This window comes from Taurulus bubalis, assembly GCF_910589615.1.
Source record: "Taurulus bubalis genome assembly, chromosome: 1".
NCBI lineage: Eukaryota > Metazoa > Chordata > Actinopteri > Perciformes > Cottidae > Taurulus > Taurulus bubalis.
This window is the reverse complement of record NC_136589.1, coordinates 37,847,263-37,867,270: the sequence shown is the minus strand read 5'-3', so window position 1 is coordinate 37,867,270 and position 20,008 is coordinate 37,847,263. Positions and strand designations below refer to the sequence as shown.

General features: G+C 42.5%; 1 protein-coding gene across 1 annotated transcript; it reads left to right on the top strand.

Moving 5' to 3' along the window:
* Window positions 1-207: 207 nt before the first annotated feature.
* cables1 (Cdk5 and Abl enzyme substrate 1) lies at window positions 208-19,536 on the top strand (the record flags this gene model as incomplete). The annotated part of the gene is made up of 10 exons (XM_079231215.1): window positions 208-800; window positions 8,241-8,312; window positions 8,452-8,544; window positions 9,703-9,780; window positions 13,359-13,467; window positions 14,428-14,584; window positions 14,698-14,801; window positions 17,081-17,187; window positions 17,307-17,514; window positions 18,124-19,536. The coding sequence occupies 10 exons, from the start codon at window positions 208-210 to the stop codon at window positions 18,262-18,264; spliced, it is 1,662 nt and encodes a 553-aa protein (XP_079087341.1). The 3' UTR covers window positions 18,265-19,536.
* Between the last annotated feature and the right edge of the window lie 472 nt (window positions 19,537-20,008).

The following is a 20,008-nucleotide window of genomic DNA, read 5'->3' as shown; positions in this document are numbered from 1 at the left end:
ATTCCCGACCGCCCATTGGTCCACATTTTCTGTGTGCTGCCACAATACTGCACACACGTGACCTCCCTGTTTTCACCCAGTTGGACGCGTGTACTTAAACGACGGGCCACTACCATTCACCAACACAAGCCCGATTAACACAGCATATCGATGACGGCGAGGTGAGAGACCGCCACTGCTGGGGACTGGGACCACTGGGAGCGGACCATGGCGGCTGCCACGAGCAGCAGCAACACGTCCACGCTGCAGATCAAGCACTCCAGCATCGAACATACGCGGAAACGCATCGACCCGAGGAGGCGGCAAGCGGCGCTGTCCTTCCTCAGCAACATCTCTCTGGACGGGCGACCCGTGCAGGACGATGCGGACAACCAGACCGAGGAGGAGGAGGACTCTCCTGAGGCTAGGACTAGACGCAGCCTGGTTTCTCCGGAGCGCTGTGCGCACGGGGCTGCTGGCGCCGCCGCTGCCGCTGCCGCTACTGCGGCAGCGGCGGCGGCGGCGGCGAACACGGCCGCCCAGGCGCTCGCTTTCGCAAACCAGGCTCTCCTCGCCAGCAGTCGGGCCGGTGTCGGGACTGGTGCCGCCGCCGCGGCGGCTGCAGACTCGGAGGGCGACGCTTTCTTGCCCTCCTCGACGTTCAGCTCTCCGTTCTCCGCGGTCCCGGCGTCGACGCGAGGGAGGCTGCAGACGTACACGCAGGGAATCCTCCCCGCCGCCTACTGCAGGCAGTCCTCGCAGAACTACAGCCTGGAGGGCGTGCAGATCGCCAACTCTGCGATAGAGCTGCAGCGATCAAGGTAACCGCGTGCACGGTGGCGTGTGGCGTTTTGGGAACATGCAGTGTGACGTGTGTGTGTGTGTGTGTGTGTGTGTGTGTGTGTGCGCGATGATAAAGAGGCAAATCTCGTCTGCAGGATCTGCACAGTCAGGCCGTTAAGCTGAACATCGCAAACATCAACTTAACCCTGTCCCAGCTCCAAAACACAGTTTGGTAAACTCATTATTAGGACTAACCCTCTAGTGCAGTTTATTTGTGTTGCTTTGCATTCACCACCAGCCTACAGTAGGTCATCAAGTCTCTTTTTTTCTTTTCTTCTTCTCCTTAATTTCTCAAGTTGGCACACTTCCAATGCAATACATGTTTGTGTTTTGTTTCCTCACATTAACCAGGGCCCTGAATGAACCACTGAATAAACTTTTGGAACCGTTTTCTTGCAGTTTTTCTTTTCCAAGCCGACTGTTTTGGAAAGGTGTCTTTACGTTTTCTGCGGTCACGAACGCAGCAGAAGGATGAACTTCAGCTGTTTGTTTATGTGCTGCATGCAGGAGGTCATAGTCTTATGATTCACTGTTCTGCAGAGGGATGGCTGGATGGATGGATGCAGTGTGACTGAAGTGCTGCAGCTGTAACCTAGTTTCCCCAGAGAGGAGAGAGAACTCGGCAGCACTCCTCCAGAAGTTGTTTCTTTTCTTTCTGTTTTTGTTTACTTGCTCTCATGCTCATTGTCAAAATGTACTAGACCTGAATGTCATTCCAAAACCCTGTCACACACCTGCCGTCTCCTTCTCCTCAGCGCGGTGCAAAGGTGCTGTAACTCTAGCCCCATCCCCCCCCCCTCCTCCTCCTGTCCAGCTACTGTACATAAACAACAGGGGCTTGCTGCTCCATGTGGATGTCTTCTAGTTGTCCTCTCTGGCTACTTGGCCTTCACGCTGGAGGCCCAAGGAGAGTTTGGAAGGTCTAACCTCGGCGCAGGACAGCTGTCGGTAGCAGTCGCCTCATGGTTCCCTAACTGTCAGAACCTGCTGTCAAATCCTCTCGGCTCTGCTTTCCTTTCAGAGCCCCCTCCCCCTCATACCGAAGTCTTTCTCCTCACTCTGGTGTCCCTGCCAGACTTCTCAGGAAGCTCTGCTTCATAGGGAAACACTCAATCGCCGTTTAGTTCCCCTTCCTGACCTCCATAGAAATTGCGTTGCCAAACTAAAACCCTTCGAACCTCTTAATCTGTCGTTTTTAATAGTGAAAGAAGTGCATTTAATATGTTTTCTAACGCTCAAGACACCGTTATTCATTTAAAATCTATTAATTTTCTTAGAGACCGTTTACAGTTTACTGACGGTCAAAGTACGAGGAATAAGCAACCATTGTAAACACCTTGCAATAAAGCACAATCTATCAACTGTATGAAACAGAATTGAAGTAAAACAGAGGCTCAAAAGGAAGTTGACAAAACTCCATTTTGCTGTTTTCTTTGGAGTTCTCAACCGTGTCTCACAATCTTCCTCTGCAGATGGTGTTTGCCCAGTTATCGTGGAATTAAAGATGTTTATATTTTCCTTTCCCCCGCACATTTAAGGTCCTCCTGTTCATGTTGCCGCAAAAGTTGAGATTGACAGCTCCTTCTTGGCTTTGGAAACGGCAGTCCTCCTTATTAGCTGTTCTTCAACTTTTGTGCCAACGTGGATGAGAAGTCGGTAAAGAGCCTAGAAAAAAATGGAAATTTAAAAATCTGCAACTCCACTGCAGCTGAGAAAACTCCCCCCTGTTGAGAAAGATCATGTGATACGGTTGAAAGCTCCAGGAAAAATACTGAATGGACCCTGTGGAGAAATTGTTCTGTCGACTGCTGTGTTCACGGTCAAGAATGAACTTTCAATCTTCAAATGACAAAGTTATGGTTCAAACAGGGAAGCATGCTGTATATGTAATGTAATATATGGTATGATAGTGTTATGTATGAATGACGGTGCATTCACAAAACTTATAGAAATAATTAATTGCGCCCACAGTTTTGGCAGGGTATCATTAACATTTTCATGAATGTATATTTACTACACTTTTTTTTTTTTTTGTTTAAATAAAAACATTTTTCATGTAACAAAAGAAGCCAAAGATGTTAAACACAAGCAGCCTTGCGAGAACATTTCCTGAATGACATGCAGTCAAATATTGGCAAAATGATTCGATAAATCATAAACTGCCAGTTTCCCATCCTTTTGTGCTATAGACTGATATCGTTTGGTACCAACAAAACGATTCAACATCTCATTTCTCAGTCGTGAAACCGTGCCTTTGGAATGTGCTTAGAGGATGTCCCCCAAAATGAATTATAACGTTGAAAAGTAAGCAACCTGTTGGAGCGCGGCCATATTCCGACGGCGAGCGCCCTGCACAGTGCCCGGCTTGTTTTCTGAGGTCAGCTGGTGGAAACGTGTCCAGAAGTCCCTGGCTGGGTGAGGCAGGATGCCCAGGCTTTCTGAGAAGCAGCCTGGCTCTGCGCTCTGTATTTTCTGTCCACTTCCTCTCCCAGAGGCATCAGCGACACACACTCTCCCCTCCAAACTTTTAGCGTTCAGTCCTGCTCCCATTCAGGAAGTCGCGGAGCCTCTGATGTGCTGCCAAAAGAGACGTTCTACGGCCAAAGCTGCTTTTGACCATATCCTCATCAGAATCTAATGCATGGAAACGATGGATGTTTTGGTGTTCAGCTTTCCTTCCACGCCTCAACCTTCATCCATCATGAATTGGCACGCCAAGAGCTGCAGCTTTAAATATAGCATTCCTATTACCATCTGGCCTTGTCTGCCTCAGGTGTTCAGCTCATTTCATCCTTTTCCCCATAACACATATCCAGGTTCTTTTAGTTAAATTCCGTTGGGTAGTGCAGAGTGAATAATGTTCTTAACAGTATTTTTACAAGCATTTACAGCAGAAGGTTGCGGCTGGAAAACAAGCAGCACATGTCATTATACCGGCCCGGTGGAGCTTTGTGTCATCGGTTCACATACTGTTTGGTTATGAGGTGGATTGTTGTTCGCTGAGGTCATGGCTGGCATAATCCCAGGATTATGTAAGAATGCTTCATTTTCCTTTTCGGTGTTTGAGCAGTCAACTAACACTCTCAAAACAAGGTTTATGGTTTTGACTGAGAAATCCACTTCAAGGATGAGATGGAGTAACAAGGGTCAGCTTCTTCTTTATGGACTTATAAGTTAAATCCAGGGAGTTAAGCTTCCACAACATGTGTTGTGTTTCTCACTCTGAACAGCTAATAGAACAGTTTTATTTGTCTGTTTCTTTAACTTCTCTTTTTGCCCATTCATTTTTTTTTTTATAATCCGCTGATACATCCTGTTTGTACTCTGTGTGTTTGAGGATCAGAGGGACTAAACTGTTCTGACTGGATTTATCTTCTTCCACCCTTTCAGAATAATCACATTTCTGATGTAGCCTTTGCTGTATTTGTGCGAAGAAGCCCAGAACGTGGCATTTATTTCCACTCGGCGCCTCTCCGGCAAAATGGAAGACTATGTCCTGTGGCAAGCTGCCATCAGGGCAGTACGTGTGAAACCGTTTAATCTCCACATCTAAATAGTCCACTTGAGTTTTACAGCATCGTTGCATGGCACTGCTGGGCCAGGATTATCCATCGCCTTTTGTAAACGGTTTCATTGCAAGAGGATGTGCAGTGTGTTGCAGTAGAAACATCTCAATGGTACATGGGGTACATATCAAACGTGCTTAAATAAAAACGTGCTTAAATAAAAATCACTGGAGGCAACAACTGCAGGGATTGTGTTGGAGATGCTGAGGGATGCTTGTTGTTGCCACTGATTTATACCGAGGTTTCTTTGAAGCTTCTGTTAAAGTCAAACTGGGTAAATACAGACTGTTCCTTTAGTTGTGAATGAGTTGCCAGCCCAGTGTTATTGTTTCCAGGCCTGCAGAACATCTTTTGCATTAAAAGCACGTCCTGCTGCTGCTGTCGACCGACAGGTCCTTGAATCTGCTCAAAGTCCTCACCTTATGAAGTGGGAACCTTCCCTTGGGCCCACTAGTGAATGAGTGTTAAGGATCAGTAACAATTCAGTGAGATTTCTGGACTGGAACAACGACAAAGTGTCCCACAGACTGCAGACAGATGGCTACAACAAGAGGTTATTTCTTCTTTGGCACATGTTGCGGATACAGTGTAACACTCTTTGAGTCAAAGGACATGTTTGGATGTCTCTGTCTTTCCTAATGCAAACCTCATACCCATATGTAGATTGAGTGCTCTTGGTGGCTGGAAATGATGTGACACAAATCTACCGTACGTTCCTCCTTTTCTGCGAAAATCCAGCTAAAGCTTATATGAGGCATCAGCAGCAACGTTGCAAGCTTTTTAGTAGGAAATCCCATCTTTTTGTTGCCATCCCTACACTGTCCAGGATAAAGCCAAGAGGAAATTGTACTAAAAAGACAGTAGCTCTGATGGACACGCACTTGAGTTGTCTAAGTCAAGATTCTGAAGTCTCATGGGCGTGGCCTGAAACTTCTGCTAAGTTTTTTGTTTTGCTTGGAGCAAGAAATGTGGATTTGGTACGACCTCTCTAACCTAAGAAGTAATCGCTTCACAGTTAGTAGGGACAGGAGGAATGATTTCAGCAAACAATTACTCTTTCAATGTGTGTATGAGTCATATATTAAGAAGCTACACATGCAAACCTTGGGGCCAGCTCAACTAGCTGAAAACACTTATTATTATTATTATTGTAATAATAATAATTATTATTATTATTATTATTATTATTATTACAGTATAAAGTTGTTTTGGCAAAGGTATTAGCAAACCGTTGCCTACAAATCCAGCTGAATATTACCACCCAGTTGGAGCTTTGGCTGCCTAATGAATGCCAAATATTCACTCTTTTATGTCTCAACCACCTCCTGAGGAGTATCGGGCTCATTAGGTGACAAAATGCTTCATTATGTTCAGAGCTAGATGCAAATAGTTTTCTGCTGTTTCATGCTCGGCTGCTCGTGCTTAATGTCTGTTTTTTAAACAGCTGCCTGCTGCATCCAGTGAGATCGCACCGAAACAATATAGTTGTTGGCCCGAAAATCCAAAAGCTGAAACATTGTAAAGCTCTCTGAAGAGCTCTGCAGTGTTGTTATATAATGATCTGTCAGTTCCATGCTATGTGTGATACCTCTCACTTTACACATTACTTTACAGTCATTTCAACCATCTATTCGTACAGAGATATCCATTAGCACAGCTTTAAGTTAAGCCTTCAATTGGAGACTTAGTTCAGTTTGGGATTAAAGAGTCAGATGAGGTGATTTTTTTACATCCTCATTAGCTAACAGTCGTATGTTTCACGCCAACGTCCTGTTTCAGCTCTTAATCTATCAAAATATGGAAGCATTACAACATGGAAATGTTTTCTTTTGACATAAGATATACATCCTCTTTGACTGTCTGTCTGTAGTCTCAGATCTTTATCCAGCCGATCCAGCTCCTCCATCAGAAGGATGATGTAAGACAATAAATCACATGACCACAAACGATTCACCCGGCTGACCATCAGGCAGAGGTCACGCCCCTTCATAACAACCATGTCGGCTGTCTATTGTTCCACTCTGGACAGAAACATGTGCTGTTATCTGTGCTCTTTATCAGAGTGTTTAATTCTGCTCCTCGCAGTTTCCGACTATTTGGGTCATAATATACAGTGCAGACGGTTAGCTGGCGTGATGTCTCTGGGTTTGTTGTCTGGGTCCTCATGTACATACTTGTCTCACCTCGTCTCCTCAGACCTACTATGTTCACTCGGCTTGTATTGGTTTAAACCCTGGGAGATCCTCAAGGACGGAGTCATCTTTTGTTAATCTGTCCTCACGCTCTGTCGTTCATTAACCAGCCACTCCGCCGTCTCCCCCTTATGAAATGTGCAGTGAAGAGGCGGTGGGTCAGGGCAACTGTCATGGTGCTGCCGGCTCTAAAGCATCCCATTGCGAAAAATAATTGCGTAGTCCAAGATTAAATCAAATATGCATGGTGTGAGCAGACGTTTGTTTGCAAACTTACTCTGCTGCTGCAGTTTTATTGATGGACCCCTTGGGAGGATGGTTCATGTTTTAGTTATTTGACTACTAAAGTGTTTCCGCTACTTTTTAAATGTAGCCACTTTATAAAACGGATTAATGATGTTGGATTATGTTGTTATTGTGGTGTTAAACATACAATTACAATCTAATTTTGGAACCGCTCAGGCCTACTTGGCTGCCATATGTGGGTTTGTTTCTTTTGCTGGCAGCCGATCCTGTAGAAGCGGCCCGTCAGATTTAGCCTGTTGAGTCGTGCAAACCAAAGTGTAAAATAAAGGCCATCTGTGACAAAATGTGTTACACAAAGTGCTTGCCGAGCCAGCTCGTTATCCTCTTACTAGCGCTGATCCTGGAAAATTCTCTGTGACGGATGCCAGATTGAGGAGCGATCATTGACCACTCAGTCACACAGTGGTGTTGATGGATGATCATAACTCGACCGGCCAAGACTTGTTTTTTTGTAAATGAACCACACGGAACAGACGGAGATGGGTGATGATTTCACACCGATGTTTTACCTTTTGCGCCACGGCCTCAGTGATCTCAGTCAAAGTTTAGTTTCAGGGCTTTGTATCGAACCAAAATGCTTTCTGAATACTGAATGACATGTGTTTGTGACATTGAGTATTACAAGTTGGCATTGTATGCATCGTCGAATTCTTACGTCATTTATTCAACAACATCTTCGTCTAAATCAAGAAACATTTCCTTCAGAAAAGATTTTCTTTAAGAATATTTTTTTAATAAAACACTGGTACATTCATACATGCAGTTTTACACATTTTGTTAATATTGCCTCTATAGTACCAAAGTATCCTGAAAGGTATTATACCTAGAACTTGTCTATGGTATGGCACACATTTTAAACATTTTCAAAAGATACCAACAAACAGTATTTTGCTGGAAAATAAGTGAGATGGATATATCCCATGCTGTTCAGTTTCTCAGTAGTTGTGCAAAAGTATAGTGAGGTTTAGAGCAGCTTTACCCACTTATTGACCCATTGATTTACACAAAGTAGGTAAATGGAGATTTCGTCTGTGATTGCTGATGCTTTGGTTTTATTCTGAAAGCTAGACTGACCTCAGTTTGCGAGGAAAATGGATTGATTTTTAACGCCCACTCTTGCCATTTTAGGTATTGCTGTGCTGTGGAATTGACTTTGATTTAGTGCTGTACCTTTTTATTCAAATTGCTTTGCAGGTCTATTTGTGTTTGGCAAAGAGATCCCAATGAGGGATTATATCTTTGATTTTGCCAGCGTAAGTCCTCCTCTAAGCTGTTTTGCAGTGCAGTTGGTCCTGTGTTTGGTACCATGATGTCTCTTCATATCGCCTAACTTCATCTCTGTCTGTCTTCCCAGACGGAGACTCATCTCTCAGCGCTCTTCGCTTGAAACGCTAGAGGACATTGAGGAGAATGCTCCTCTACGCAGGTAGCGAACTGCACTGAAATACCGCTCACATTGTCTAACACTGTATATACGATTCTGACACTCAGCTCAGTTTAATGTATCCCAATGGGATTCTCTGTTTTTTGAGGTACTGATGTTTTGTGTTTGTTTTACATTCTAGATGCCGAACCCTATCGGGTTCCCCCCGACCAAAGAGCTTCAAGAAGATCCACTTCATAAAGAGCATGAGGCAACATGATATTCGCAATGGAAGGTATGAAGGCAAACAACGCCACCACTTAGTCAATACAAGTCCTCGGTGGATAATGGCAGGCTGCCGCGGTCAATGAACTGCAGTGTGGATGTTTTACAAGCCACATCGTAGGCAAGCGGCCCTGGCCCATTCACTGCATGTCATTCTGACCCATAGAGGAAATGCAGGCGCTTGAGAATCCTTTCCATTTCACACAGGAGTATAGTCTGATTGCATTTCATTTAAATCTTTAGTTGATCACTGTTAAATCATAATCGCACCATGAATTCACTCCTAAACGCAGAGCCACATATCATTGTATCACAGTGCACATAAGCATGTATGCAGTACACAATATATGTTAAAACAAAAATGGCACAGTGGTGTTAATGTTGATGTGTTACTGGGTGTGTGGAATGTAAACAAAGGAAAGATGGTTGTTTTTAATACAGGCCAGGAGTCCCAGGAAGTGTTTACTGCTCTGGGGACTTTCACCGTTATCAACGCCACATTCTTTGGATTTTAAATCTAATTGAGTCGGCTGTTTTTTACGGGGTATTCTGTGATGCAGAGTGTAGTTTCTGAGGAAATCATTTCCCAGATGTTAGTACAGTATCTCTTGTTTAGACAACCAGTGCACCCTCTGGATGAGTTTATCCTGTTAAATCAGGACTCGTATGCACAGCCACATCTGATGTGGAATAACTGTGAGCTGGATTTTTTATTTTTTTCCCACACTATTAAGAACTGCTTGTTGATCAACTGATGCTGAAACAGGCGGTGACTCACACGTTGTTTATGTCCGATGTTGAGTATGGTCCCAAGTAGTGAGATTAATTATGTTTCTGTGAGTTGCAGCTATTAAAATAAGTGTTACTCTAATTATTATTCCCCACGTGCTGCTGACTCTAGTCACGCGTGCATGTTTTACACACGTACTAGGACAGTTATTCTAAAAATAGCCAACGTTGACTGAAGTAACCTAAGAAAAATGCATCATTGTTGCCTCCAAACCCCTGACTACATGCTACATGTGCTACAATACCACAAACACAGTTGTCACACAGTTTCATCTCATTCTCCTCATTCTTATTTTTACTACACACTCTCTCCAAATTTAACCTGTGGATCTTGTCAGATAGATATTGATTAGCTTGTTTACTATTTTTGTTTTTATAGGATAGTCCTTATCAGTGGCAGAAGATCCTTCTATAGTGTATTTTCTGTCCTGCCCTATCGAGATTGTAGCCAAGCAGGGTATGTATCCTACAGCATGCCGAACTTATTAACCTCCTCCAGCCTGTGCTCCCTCTTTCCCTTTGTTTTCTCGTCGCTCTTTCTTCTGTGGATGACTGGTGCATATATTGCTAGGGGCTGGTTTTGGTGGATGCATTTTTACCATTTAAGGTTTGATCAATAAATAAACAGCGGGCTGAAATGGGCTTAAACACATTAATTTTGTTAATTGTTGCCCAGTGCTTGTTGCTTGTATTTGCTTTTCCCCTAATGGCTCCCATGGCTTTTAGCCACCCTTCCCTTTTTTGTTCCAATTCAACCCATTTTTGTCTGTTGCAACTGTCGCTTTGGCTTTTTAGCAATTTTAAGACTCACTTTTTCCGGCGGGGTTCCTGTTTTCAGATTTAGAAACTTTAGCTCTTAATTTATTGCATGTGTTGTCCACTGGTTTAATTATCCACAATGCTGGCCGACTGGAGTTTCTGCTGCGTGTCCTGTGCACGGTCATGCCAGTTTCTAAGAAACCCTTTTTGTTTAATCTTTGCCTTGTTTAGAAGAAAAACATTTTTTTGCTGTAGAGACTCTTGATTCCATGTAATGGGAACCCACCTGGCTTTCATGGGATGGCTCTGGTGCAGCCTCCGCTGTGACGCCCGCCCAGTCACATGAACTGGTGTGTCTTGGAGGAAGTGAAAGAGAAAAGGGCACAGATGAGCGCCAGAGAATACAATGCACAGAAATAAAAGCTTCACACCAGGGCTTAGTGAGGGGTATAAAAGGCTCAATCCCTTTTGTGGAATTTCCAAAGCCAGCCAATGCAAGGTCGAGGGTTAGCAAACCCCCAGAGATATCCAATTAAAAGCTCATTGCTGCTAATTGACAGTTTACAGTTAGACTTTGGTTTACACGTGTTGGAACTGCACATGGTGCCAAAAAACTTGTGGGGACATAACATGAAGAAAAGCATTGATTTCAAAAGAATGGTTTGACATTTTGGGAAATACACTTATCAGCTTTCTTGCCAAGCGTCATTTTAAAAACACTAACTCTCACATATCGGTCTGTTTGCTATGAAACCATAGCAATAAGATGGCTATCTGAGTTTCACATTAAGACTGAAGCAAGGTGAATATGCACATTTTTCCCGATACTGACCCAAATAGCTGGATCGGGGAGCCATTACAATAGGCTGACCTCGTATCAGATATCACTACTTTAATAAATAACAATTCAGCAGATTTATACCTAGCGGTATGTATTTATTTGTTTCAGTTTGTTTGACAAAGTTAGGAAAGCAACGTTTAAGTTAAGCCTGCTGCCTTACACATACAAGAATGATCCCAACCGCACATAGTGAGGCATGCAGCTTATTAATTAAACACTGGTATCAGATTGGTGCTCTATACTGGACGATACCTGAAGACCAGCTATCATATCGGCACTGAAGAGTCGGATAGATGCATCCTTACTTTTTACACTTTGTATTTGTACCAAGTAAATAAAGATCGGAGGGCGGTGAGCGTTGATCTCCTCATCTAACTGTCGAGGAGAAAGCAAATAGATGCGTTTTTTTTTTCAAAATGTCAAACTTAACATGACACTTTGCAGACTAAAAGACTATTTGATTGGACATCCGTTTATGGGGCGTCGCAGTCTCGTGACACGCAGATGGTTCTGGGTTCACGTCCCGCTTGGGGGTCAACTGTGGCTTTTCTGTGCAGACTTTGCATGTTCTCCCTATGTTTGCATGGGTGGCCCCATATGCTTCAGTTTCTCCGACCCTAAGAGACACGCATGTTAGGTAGAGATCCCGGCATTGCATTGAAGTCACAGTTGGCCTCCGACGTAAACAATTAGATGGGTTAATCGCAAAGGAAATTTCCTCACTGGGATTAATAAAATATTATTTAGTGATTCTAATGAGTTTAGTCTAATGGGCGAAGCTCAGACAAGACTGCAGGGGAATATTATTACAGGTCAATCGAGCCAACTTGAAACTGTTTATATGAGCTGTAAAGTATTTGGTAGTAAAGTAGCCAGCCAGGGTCAAGATTATTTTAGTCTTTTTTTTTTTTAAGCATTTGGCAGAGCGTGATGAGCACTTAAAATATAACGCTACTAACATACAGATGTTTGAAGCCAGTGATTCCTGTCCATGCATGTTACAAATCAACGTCAGCTTTTCTTATATTTTTCCTTTCATTTCTCCTTACTCTCAGCAGACTGAAGCACAACATTTTTCTTTTCTTTTCTGGATCGCTTCTTAGAAAAGCTCCCTTTTTTTTTTTTTTTTTTTTTTTTTTGAAAGCTTTCTAAAATGTTTCCCCTCTTTTTTCCGTTTTGTTTCATCTCCACTGTTCTGTGAGACGTCTGCTGCCTGGGGATCTCCATGTCTATGATGCATCCATCAACTACGTGTCCTGATGTGCCCGTTTGCCAACACTGTTTGCATTCTATCAGATTCGCCCCTCATACCATCAAAACACTTGGAGAGTCATGTGAGGGCAGACCGTGTCATTTCTTCTATTTATCTGGGCACCATTTTTAAACGGAGAGCATGACTGAGCGAGAAAAGATAACGGGACAGTGTTACGATTTAATGTCTGCTGACATTCTGGAACTAAACCACATTGTGTAATATTAACTTCAGCCTTATTTTAGCCACATGTTTACAAACACAAGTGGATATTTGGCTGGCATTGTCTTCTTACAAAGGCAATTCTGCATTTATGTTTTGAGCATTTTCATTTCCTAACCACCTTTTTCATCATTAATGTTGAAATGATTAGCGTCTTCAGCTTGCCGTTACCTCTTTGCCATCCTGAATAACTGATACCAGAGTGTGAATAAAGTGGACTGCAGGTGTACAACCTCCTTTGTCCGTGCACATACACACACACACACACACACACACACACACACACACACACACACACACACACACACACACACACACACACACACACACACACACACACACACACGCTCGGTATCCTCTACTGGCAGTAACTAATGTCCACTTTGAATTAGGATATCTTAGTATATAGTTTGCTTGAGCAATGACTTAATGGGCACACGTTTTTGTGTTTGACATGTGATTGCTCCAGTCCTACTGTACATCCTCAGCAGCAGACATTAAATACAAAAATAAATGGCCAATACAAAATGTGTGCAGTCGAGGGCGCTCCACTGTTTGCTCCACTGACACACTTTACTCTCCAGCAGTTTTCTACTTCAGAAGAACATTTGACCTCCAGCAAATCTCCCACAGCAGTGGGGAATTTCTGGCCTTGGTGAGGCAGCAGCTGAGTCGGAAGAGACCAAACCTGCTAGAAAGAAACTGTACTCGCCCTCCATCCTTCCTCCCAAGGCTGCTCTTTATTTCTGATTGTCCTCCGATGCAACCAAAGGCAGGCAATTACAGAAACTAGACCAGCCGATGAGTGCAGGTCGATACAGGACCTATCGGTGAGGTAGAGGTAGGGAGGTGAGTAAGAGCAGGCCGAAGCAAGAAGGTTAAGGAAAGGGATGGGAGTCAAAGGAAGCTGTAGGAAGGTTTGTATGGACGGTGAAAGCTCTAAAGGTCTTGTGTTCATTAGGGAGGTCAAGCTGGAAGGAGGAGGACGTCAGCGGCACCCGTCGGGAGGCGTCAGTGCCAAGGAGATGGTGATCGGGCTGGAGGGAGTGGAGTTGGGAGCTGATGGAAAGGTGAGATGCCAGCAGAAATGTGCCGTGTGGAGAGAGGGAATATAGTTATATTTAAAGACTATTCACCCTAAATAATCATTTAAAAAAAGAATATTGTATTGGTGCATCATTTTCTATTGTGTACATGATATTTGATTTACTCTCATTCAATGGTTTGTCATGTGTAGTAGTTAGTACTTTTGTTAGTTTTATTCAAAGTTACCCTGAGCCACCACTGAGAGGGAAGAGGACAACTTGTTTAATATTGGGGCAAATTATAATCTGTTTGCAGAAAGCTTATTGTTTTTATGTGCATAGCAGATCTATCACTCCAGTAGCATCATGCTAAATGACAATCAGCGTCATTACTGCACTATATGCAATCTGAGTTATTGCAATAAGTTTTTACACAAATGACTAGGTTTTTGAACGTCAGTGTTAATTTTCAACAGTTTGAAAAAATGTATAATATATAAAATGTTTTTGTTGCCCGGACTAGCTTAAAGTTGCTAGCTTTTAACCTGCAAGGCAGAAACCTGTATGCTGTCGTTTCATAAACCTTCCAAAAGTGGTCGCGAATAGTATGGTAGCTACATCGCAAACACGTAATTCTGAACTACTTTTCACAGTCTCTTCTCATTCCTGAGTGTGTCGAATGTGTGTAATAAATCAACCAGCATTAACCAGCATTTTTTGTCATAACATGAAATCTCAGACTTATTTAATCACATTATTAAAAACTGCATTTAATTTAGGAAAGTAGGTTCCAGGCTCCTGTTATGTACCTGCTGACTCACTGGGGTGATACACTTTGACACAAGCTGACACGCCCTCAAAGTTATTGCTACCGTGCCTTTTTCTGCTTTGACAAGCAAGTAAAAACGATACATTACACCAGTTCAACCTGTTTAGATTAATGGAAAGCCCAACTCTGTTTAGGCTGTTATGAAACTGCTTGTATAACTACATCTGTGTCTGCAGACTGTGTCCTACACGCAGTTCCTGTATTCCACTAACGTGTTGGGTGGTCGAAGAAACACCATCGACTCCACCTCGTCCTTCTCTCAGTCTCGCAACGCCAGCCATAGAAGCCTCAGTTTGGGCCGAGCCAACAGCAACCAGAGCAGCTTAGACACAGGTCAGTCGACTCCCAACAAGCATTTCACTTTCTTCCTTTCATCCAGTGTGTTTTTTTTTTATATATTGGAAACTGTAGTGCAAATGGTATCTTCTTCTTTGTATCCGTGGCAGGGAATGATTTGGGAGACTTCCGCGAGTACGACCCTAATCTGCTGGACGACCCTCAGTGGCCTTGTGGAAAACACAAGAGAGTTCTCATTTTCCCTTCATACATGGTGAGAAACGCATCCTATACCAACAACAACAGCAGCAAATGCAGCCATGTCTTTGAACCACCTCTGGTTTGACATGGTTTGTTGAAATGTCCGACAATATCTCACTATTGATGCTTTTGTTTTTTTCCAATGGTTATTTTTGTCATTATGGGCCTTTTTGTGCTCAGTTTTCCCACCACAATCGAGAACAATCACACACCATTGACAGTTTCTTTCTTAAAGATCTTCCTGAATTGTATTATGTATTATTTAGTTTTTGAAAAGGAGCCAGGAGGATGTTTCGGAAGGTTTTAATCAGCAAGGTCACTCTCTCCAACCTTCTGGGACCCGAATGAATACACAGAATGTACCCCAGTCGAGTGGGAAGGAGCTATTAAGTTGCAACAGTTAGCATAGTGTTTTCATCGCAGCTATAACACCTCTCTTATTTTACCAGAAAAGAACAAACGCTTCATTGATTTTTGAGAAAAATAAACTAGACTCCCACCTTATTCTGTCCTGAGGACAGAATACACAACAAGGAATGACGTCGCTGAAATGTTAGGTCAAGGCCAGGTTATGTGTTTGTTTGTTTTTTCCCCTCTTCCTCCAATTACGAAACCCAGCGTCTCACAACAATGGCTATTGTGTTTACTACAGGAATGGAACCAGTACATTCTCATCATTTCACAGATTGAACACTGGCTAGAAGACATGACTCAAGCAACAGCTTTCAAGCTGGGGATAATGATAGTCTTTGTACTCTGCAAGCAATTGAGGAAACGTGTGTGACCGAGAACACTATGAATATTATTTTCAGTCACTTTGAATGTGGTTGGTTTCGTGGCTTGTTTTGATTTGTGTCCTCAAGGTAAAAACATGCAATTATGAAGTGTTTTTATGTGGTGACAAGTTAGTGTGAGACACGGTCACACATTTTCTCGTCTCAGCCGTTTTGCTTTCATGTTCTTTTCTCGGGCGAAGACGGTCAACAAGCATTCGTTCTCCTTCATGCTTCACGATCGGGAGCGTGGTGTTCAGTGTGGACGCCATTGTTCATACTCAAAGAGATGCATTTCGAGAGTCATCCTTATATTTTTTTTTTAGCACCGTTGCATTGTGTTAACACTTTGCAATGGGAAAATTCCAACGTCGGTGTTAGTTTTGTATGTTCAGCATCATTTCTGTATGCTAGAAAAACACTTCACTGTAGCAGAGGAGCAACTAACGATATGTTTTATTGTCGATCAATCTGCAGATTATTTTCTCGATGATATAATATATTATGAAACAATTAATTGAGTTGCCAACAAGCCTAAAAAAGTGGTTTAGATCATTTGGCTCAAGTGTTGGAGGTCAAACTGTAAGTGGATGAAGCCGAATGGTTTGTAATAATCCTGTGTACTATTAGTACGGGAGGTCAAAGTCGAATCAAAAAGTATTTACAAAGAACATTTGGAATATTTATTTGATTTTCACCGTTACAGTAATACTGCTTGTGTTTCTTGCCCTGTCTGACTAACCGTGTTGCTATGTTCCTCCATCTTTAACGCTGGTGAATGTTCTTGTTACGAAGAAAAATATTCCTTTTGCCTCTACAAGGTCTTACATTTAAGTTGTGGATTTAGCAAAGTGCTAGAAAAGTACTTTGTTCTGCGGGGTTATTATGCGGTCTTAATGTGACTCACCCACCTGCTACTCAAAGCATGTTATAACAAACAGAGTCATCTAATGGACGCCAGACGCGTCGCTGACGAAGTCACGGAAAGCTTCTTATCCTGAACAAATCCTATGAAAAAAAAAACAGAACCAAATATGTGCTCAATATTATTTTTTTTTATCATCCATGTGCTGTCTGCAGGCCCAAGCCCAAAAATGCCAAACGGCAGGGCACTGCAGTTTTTATCTGGCATTACTCAAACAGGAGTAAATTATGAAATTGTTAATTTTCATCAACTGATTGATGCATCATTCTGCTGCTGTAAATACTCACAAGCACAAAAAAAAGTGTATGACTCAAAATATCCACAGTGATATGATCATTGTAGTGAAGGAACAAGTCCCCCAGTGCAACAGTGGATATTTTAAGTGTTTGTACAACTTTTTTACATGGAATTTGTTGACAATAAGAACGATACATAATATAACCAGACTTATCCTTCCAGTGACACGACACACGGCCCTCGGTAAAGCCATGTTGTGAGACCGTGGAATCCAACACTGGTGTGTGAGGATCCAGTCACGCTGCCCAGTGCTGAAAGTCTGGTCATTTTGACACCACCTCTGGTTTTCCTTTTCAGACCACGGTCATTGAATACGTCAAACCCTCTGACCTCAAGAAGGGCATGAACGAAACCTTCAAGGAGAAATTCCCCCACATAAGGCTGACACTAAGCAAGATTAGGAGGTAAAACGGACATCATCATAAGAAGCATGTTTGAAGACAAAGATGATTCAACTTTGTTGGGTTTCTTTTCTTTACCACTAACTTATTTCTTTATCCCTTTTCTCTTCACCTCCCTGCAGCTTGAAAAGGGAGATAAAAAAGTTGGCCCAGGATGAATGTGGCTACGAGGAGCCGACGGTGGCCATGGCTTTCGTCTACTTTGAGAAACTCGTGCTTCAAGGCAAACTAAACAAGCAGAATCGCAAACTCTGCGCCGGAGCTTGTGTCCTTCTGGCGGCCAAGATTGGCGGCGATCTCAAGAAGCACGAGGCCAAGCTCCTGATAGACGTACGTTTTCCTCACTCGCACCTCCATAAATCATAACTTCGACGCCTCCGTCATACTTTGATGACTCAAATCACAGTCAACAAATCACACATAGTGCAAACTGTCTGGATTCTTCTGAATAACAAGGAAATTGATTCCGGAGAAATCACTTTTTTTTTTTTTTTTCACAAACATATTTCAGTGCTGCGAGCACACAGTTTGAGGTCTCAAGCCGAACCTGAGCTAACTCTGATGACACTTCAGAAAACTCCTTCCAGAGCATGGATAGTACTTCTTCATTAAAGTAAACCAACTTTAATGTGTAAAATCAGTGGAGTGGAAAGAGTTGCAAACTTTCCCCCCTTAAACTCTGATTTCTGCAGAACTGCAAACGGTATTACTATCTGTCAAATCCTAACATTTCACCTCTGCTACCATTTTCTAGTTGGCTTGCAGAGAATAGTGATTGCATCAACAGTAGGTCTGTCAAACATCCAATCAGGAATCTTCTCTTGTCCAAATCTTCTGTGCCAATCCTCACGAAATGCTGATTTTTAAAAATAGCAGGTCACACATATCTATATAATATTAACTCTCTTTTTTTTTTTCTTTCTTTCTTTTTTCTGGTAGAAACTGGAAGAGAGGTTCAGAGTGAATCGCAGAGAGCTGATAGCCTTTGAGTTCCCGGTCCTGGTGGCGTTGGAGTTCAACCTGCACCTGCCCGAACACGAGATCATGCCCCACTACAGACGCCTCCTGCAGACCTCCTAGCATTAGTGACCCATCAGGAGTGACGGCCTCCAGGTCCTCCTCCTGATCCTCTGCATCCTTCCACCTCTCTCCTCGTCCCCCGCCTGGCGGCCCTGAGGAACCGCCGGGTGTCTCTCGACTGCAGCCGGCGGCACTCCTTCCTCTCAGAGACCTGGAATCAGCCAAATGGACACGCAACTCTAAAACTTTCCTCCTCTTGTTTGACTTCTACATTCATCATCACTACACAGACTTTTGAAAAAAAAAAAAAAAAAAAAGGGTTGAATCGTCTGCAAACAGGTGTTTTTTCTAGTTTGCATGTTTTTACGTCATCATCTTCACTTTGTACATTTTAGAGCTCTCTTGTTGATTAAGAGAGCTTTTTTTTTTTGTTTGAATCTGATGGTGAACTTTTTATCTCAGTTAAAGCAACCAACGATTGTAACATTTTTATTATCTCTTTTCATTAATCTATCTTTTATAAAAAAAATTGGTTGCCTCCTAACCTGCATACAATTTAAACAAAAGCTTTTTTTAAGGCTCGTTTAGGCTGGGCTTCCTCAGAGTGACTCATCTTTTCGCAAATCATCTTAAAAGTGCACTTTTTGATTATTGTGAGACATTGGGGGACATTTTTTCGGAGTTTTAATAAGCTAACCCTGAAAAATAAGCTGTGTTCATAAACACCACAATCATTACCGTTTGAATTTTCTCTCTTATGGTATATTATATTCACAGTTTCTAGCCACAACTATCCGCATGAAAAGTATTGATTGTTTGCATTCAGGTGCTTGCAGACAAAATGGGACTTCCTATTTTCACTGAAGTATTCCATTCATTTTCTACCAGTCAAATGCTTGCCAGACCCACTTTTATCAATGTCAAATTTCCTGTGCTCTATGTTAGAGTGTATTGCGAGCACATTTACGGTGCTGTAACGGGGTCAGGAAGGCAGATAAGGTGTTTATGAGTGCACAAATTCCATTTAAACCGTGATCAGGATTAGCAGCAGGGTGCTCCAGTATTGAGGGAAAATGTCCTTCAGCTGAAGGATTCGGACTAAGACCCTGTCACTGCAGGCTTCAGGACCCTTTATCTGACCTGACCTCTGACCGCTAAGGAGAAGTAAAATTCTAAACGAGATCCCAACAGGGATCAACGACGGATAAAAAATGTTCATTTAACTTGAATCGGCATTTGTTGATTTTGAAAACAAAAGTTGTTTGAAAAAAGAAAAAAATTGACAGCCAATGTGAAAAAAAAAAATACCGTTCCATTCATTTGGCATGTATCGCAACTTGATTTATTTTTTGTTTTATCATGACATTTTCTCACAACATACCACAGAGTATTGAGGGAGGTAAAAGGTATTTAATGCTGTTCCAAGTATTGATGATATTCTAGTTGAAATGATCACAACGTGAAACCAAATTGTTGAAAAAAAGCAAGAATTGTGCTGATTTAAGGTGAAAAAATGACTGCTCTTATTTCTGTTTGCAAGCCCAAAGATTTCGCTATAAGTTGCACACTAAAGACTCATGGGTGCACTTATTACCTGTGTGTACGTTTGTAAATAAATTGCTTTGCTTGTTCAATCAAAACATGACTGACCAGTTTTTTTGTGTGTATTGAGTGAACTGAAACTACTCTGCGTCAATTCCCGCCTTCCTGGATTGCACTCGGCCTCCAAAATTCACCTTAATTTTGAAGCTTCTTTTGAACATTACAGTAAAGAGTAACTTCAAGCAGTGTTTTGCTGCTTTCT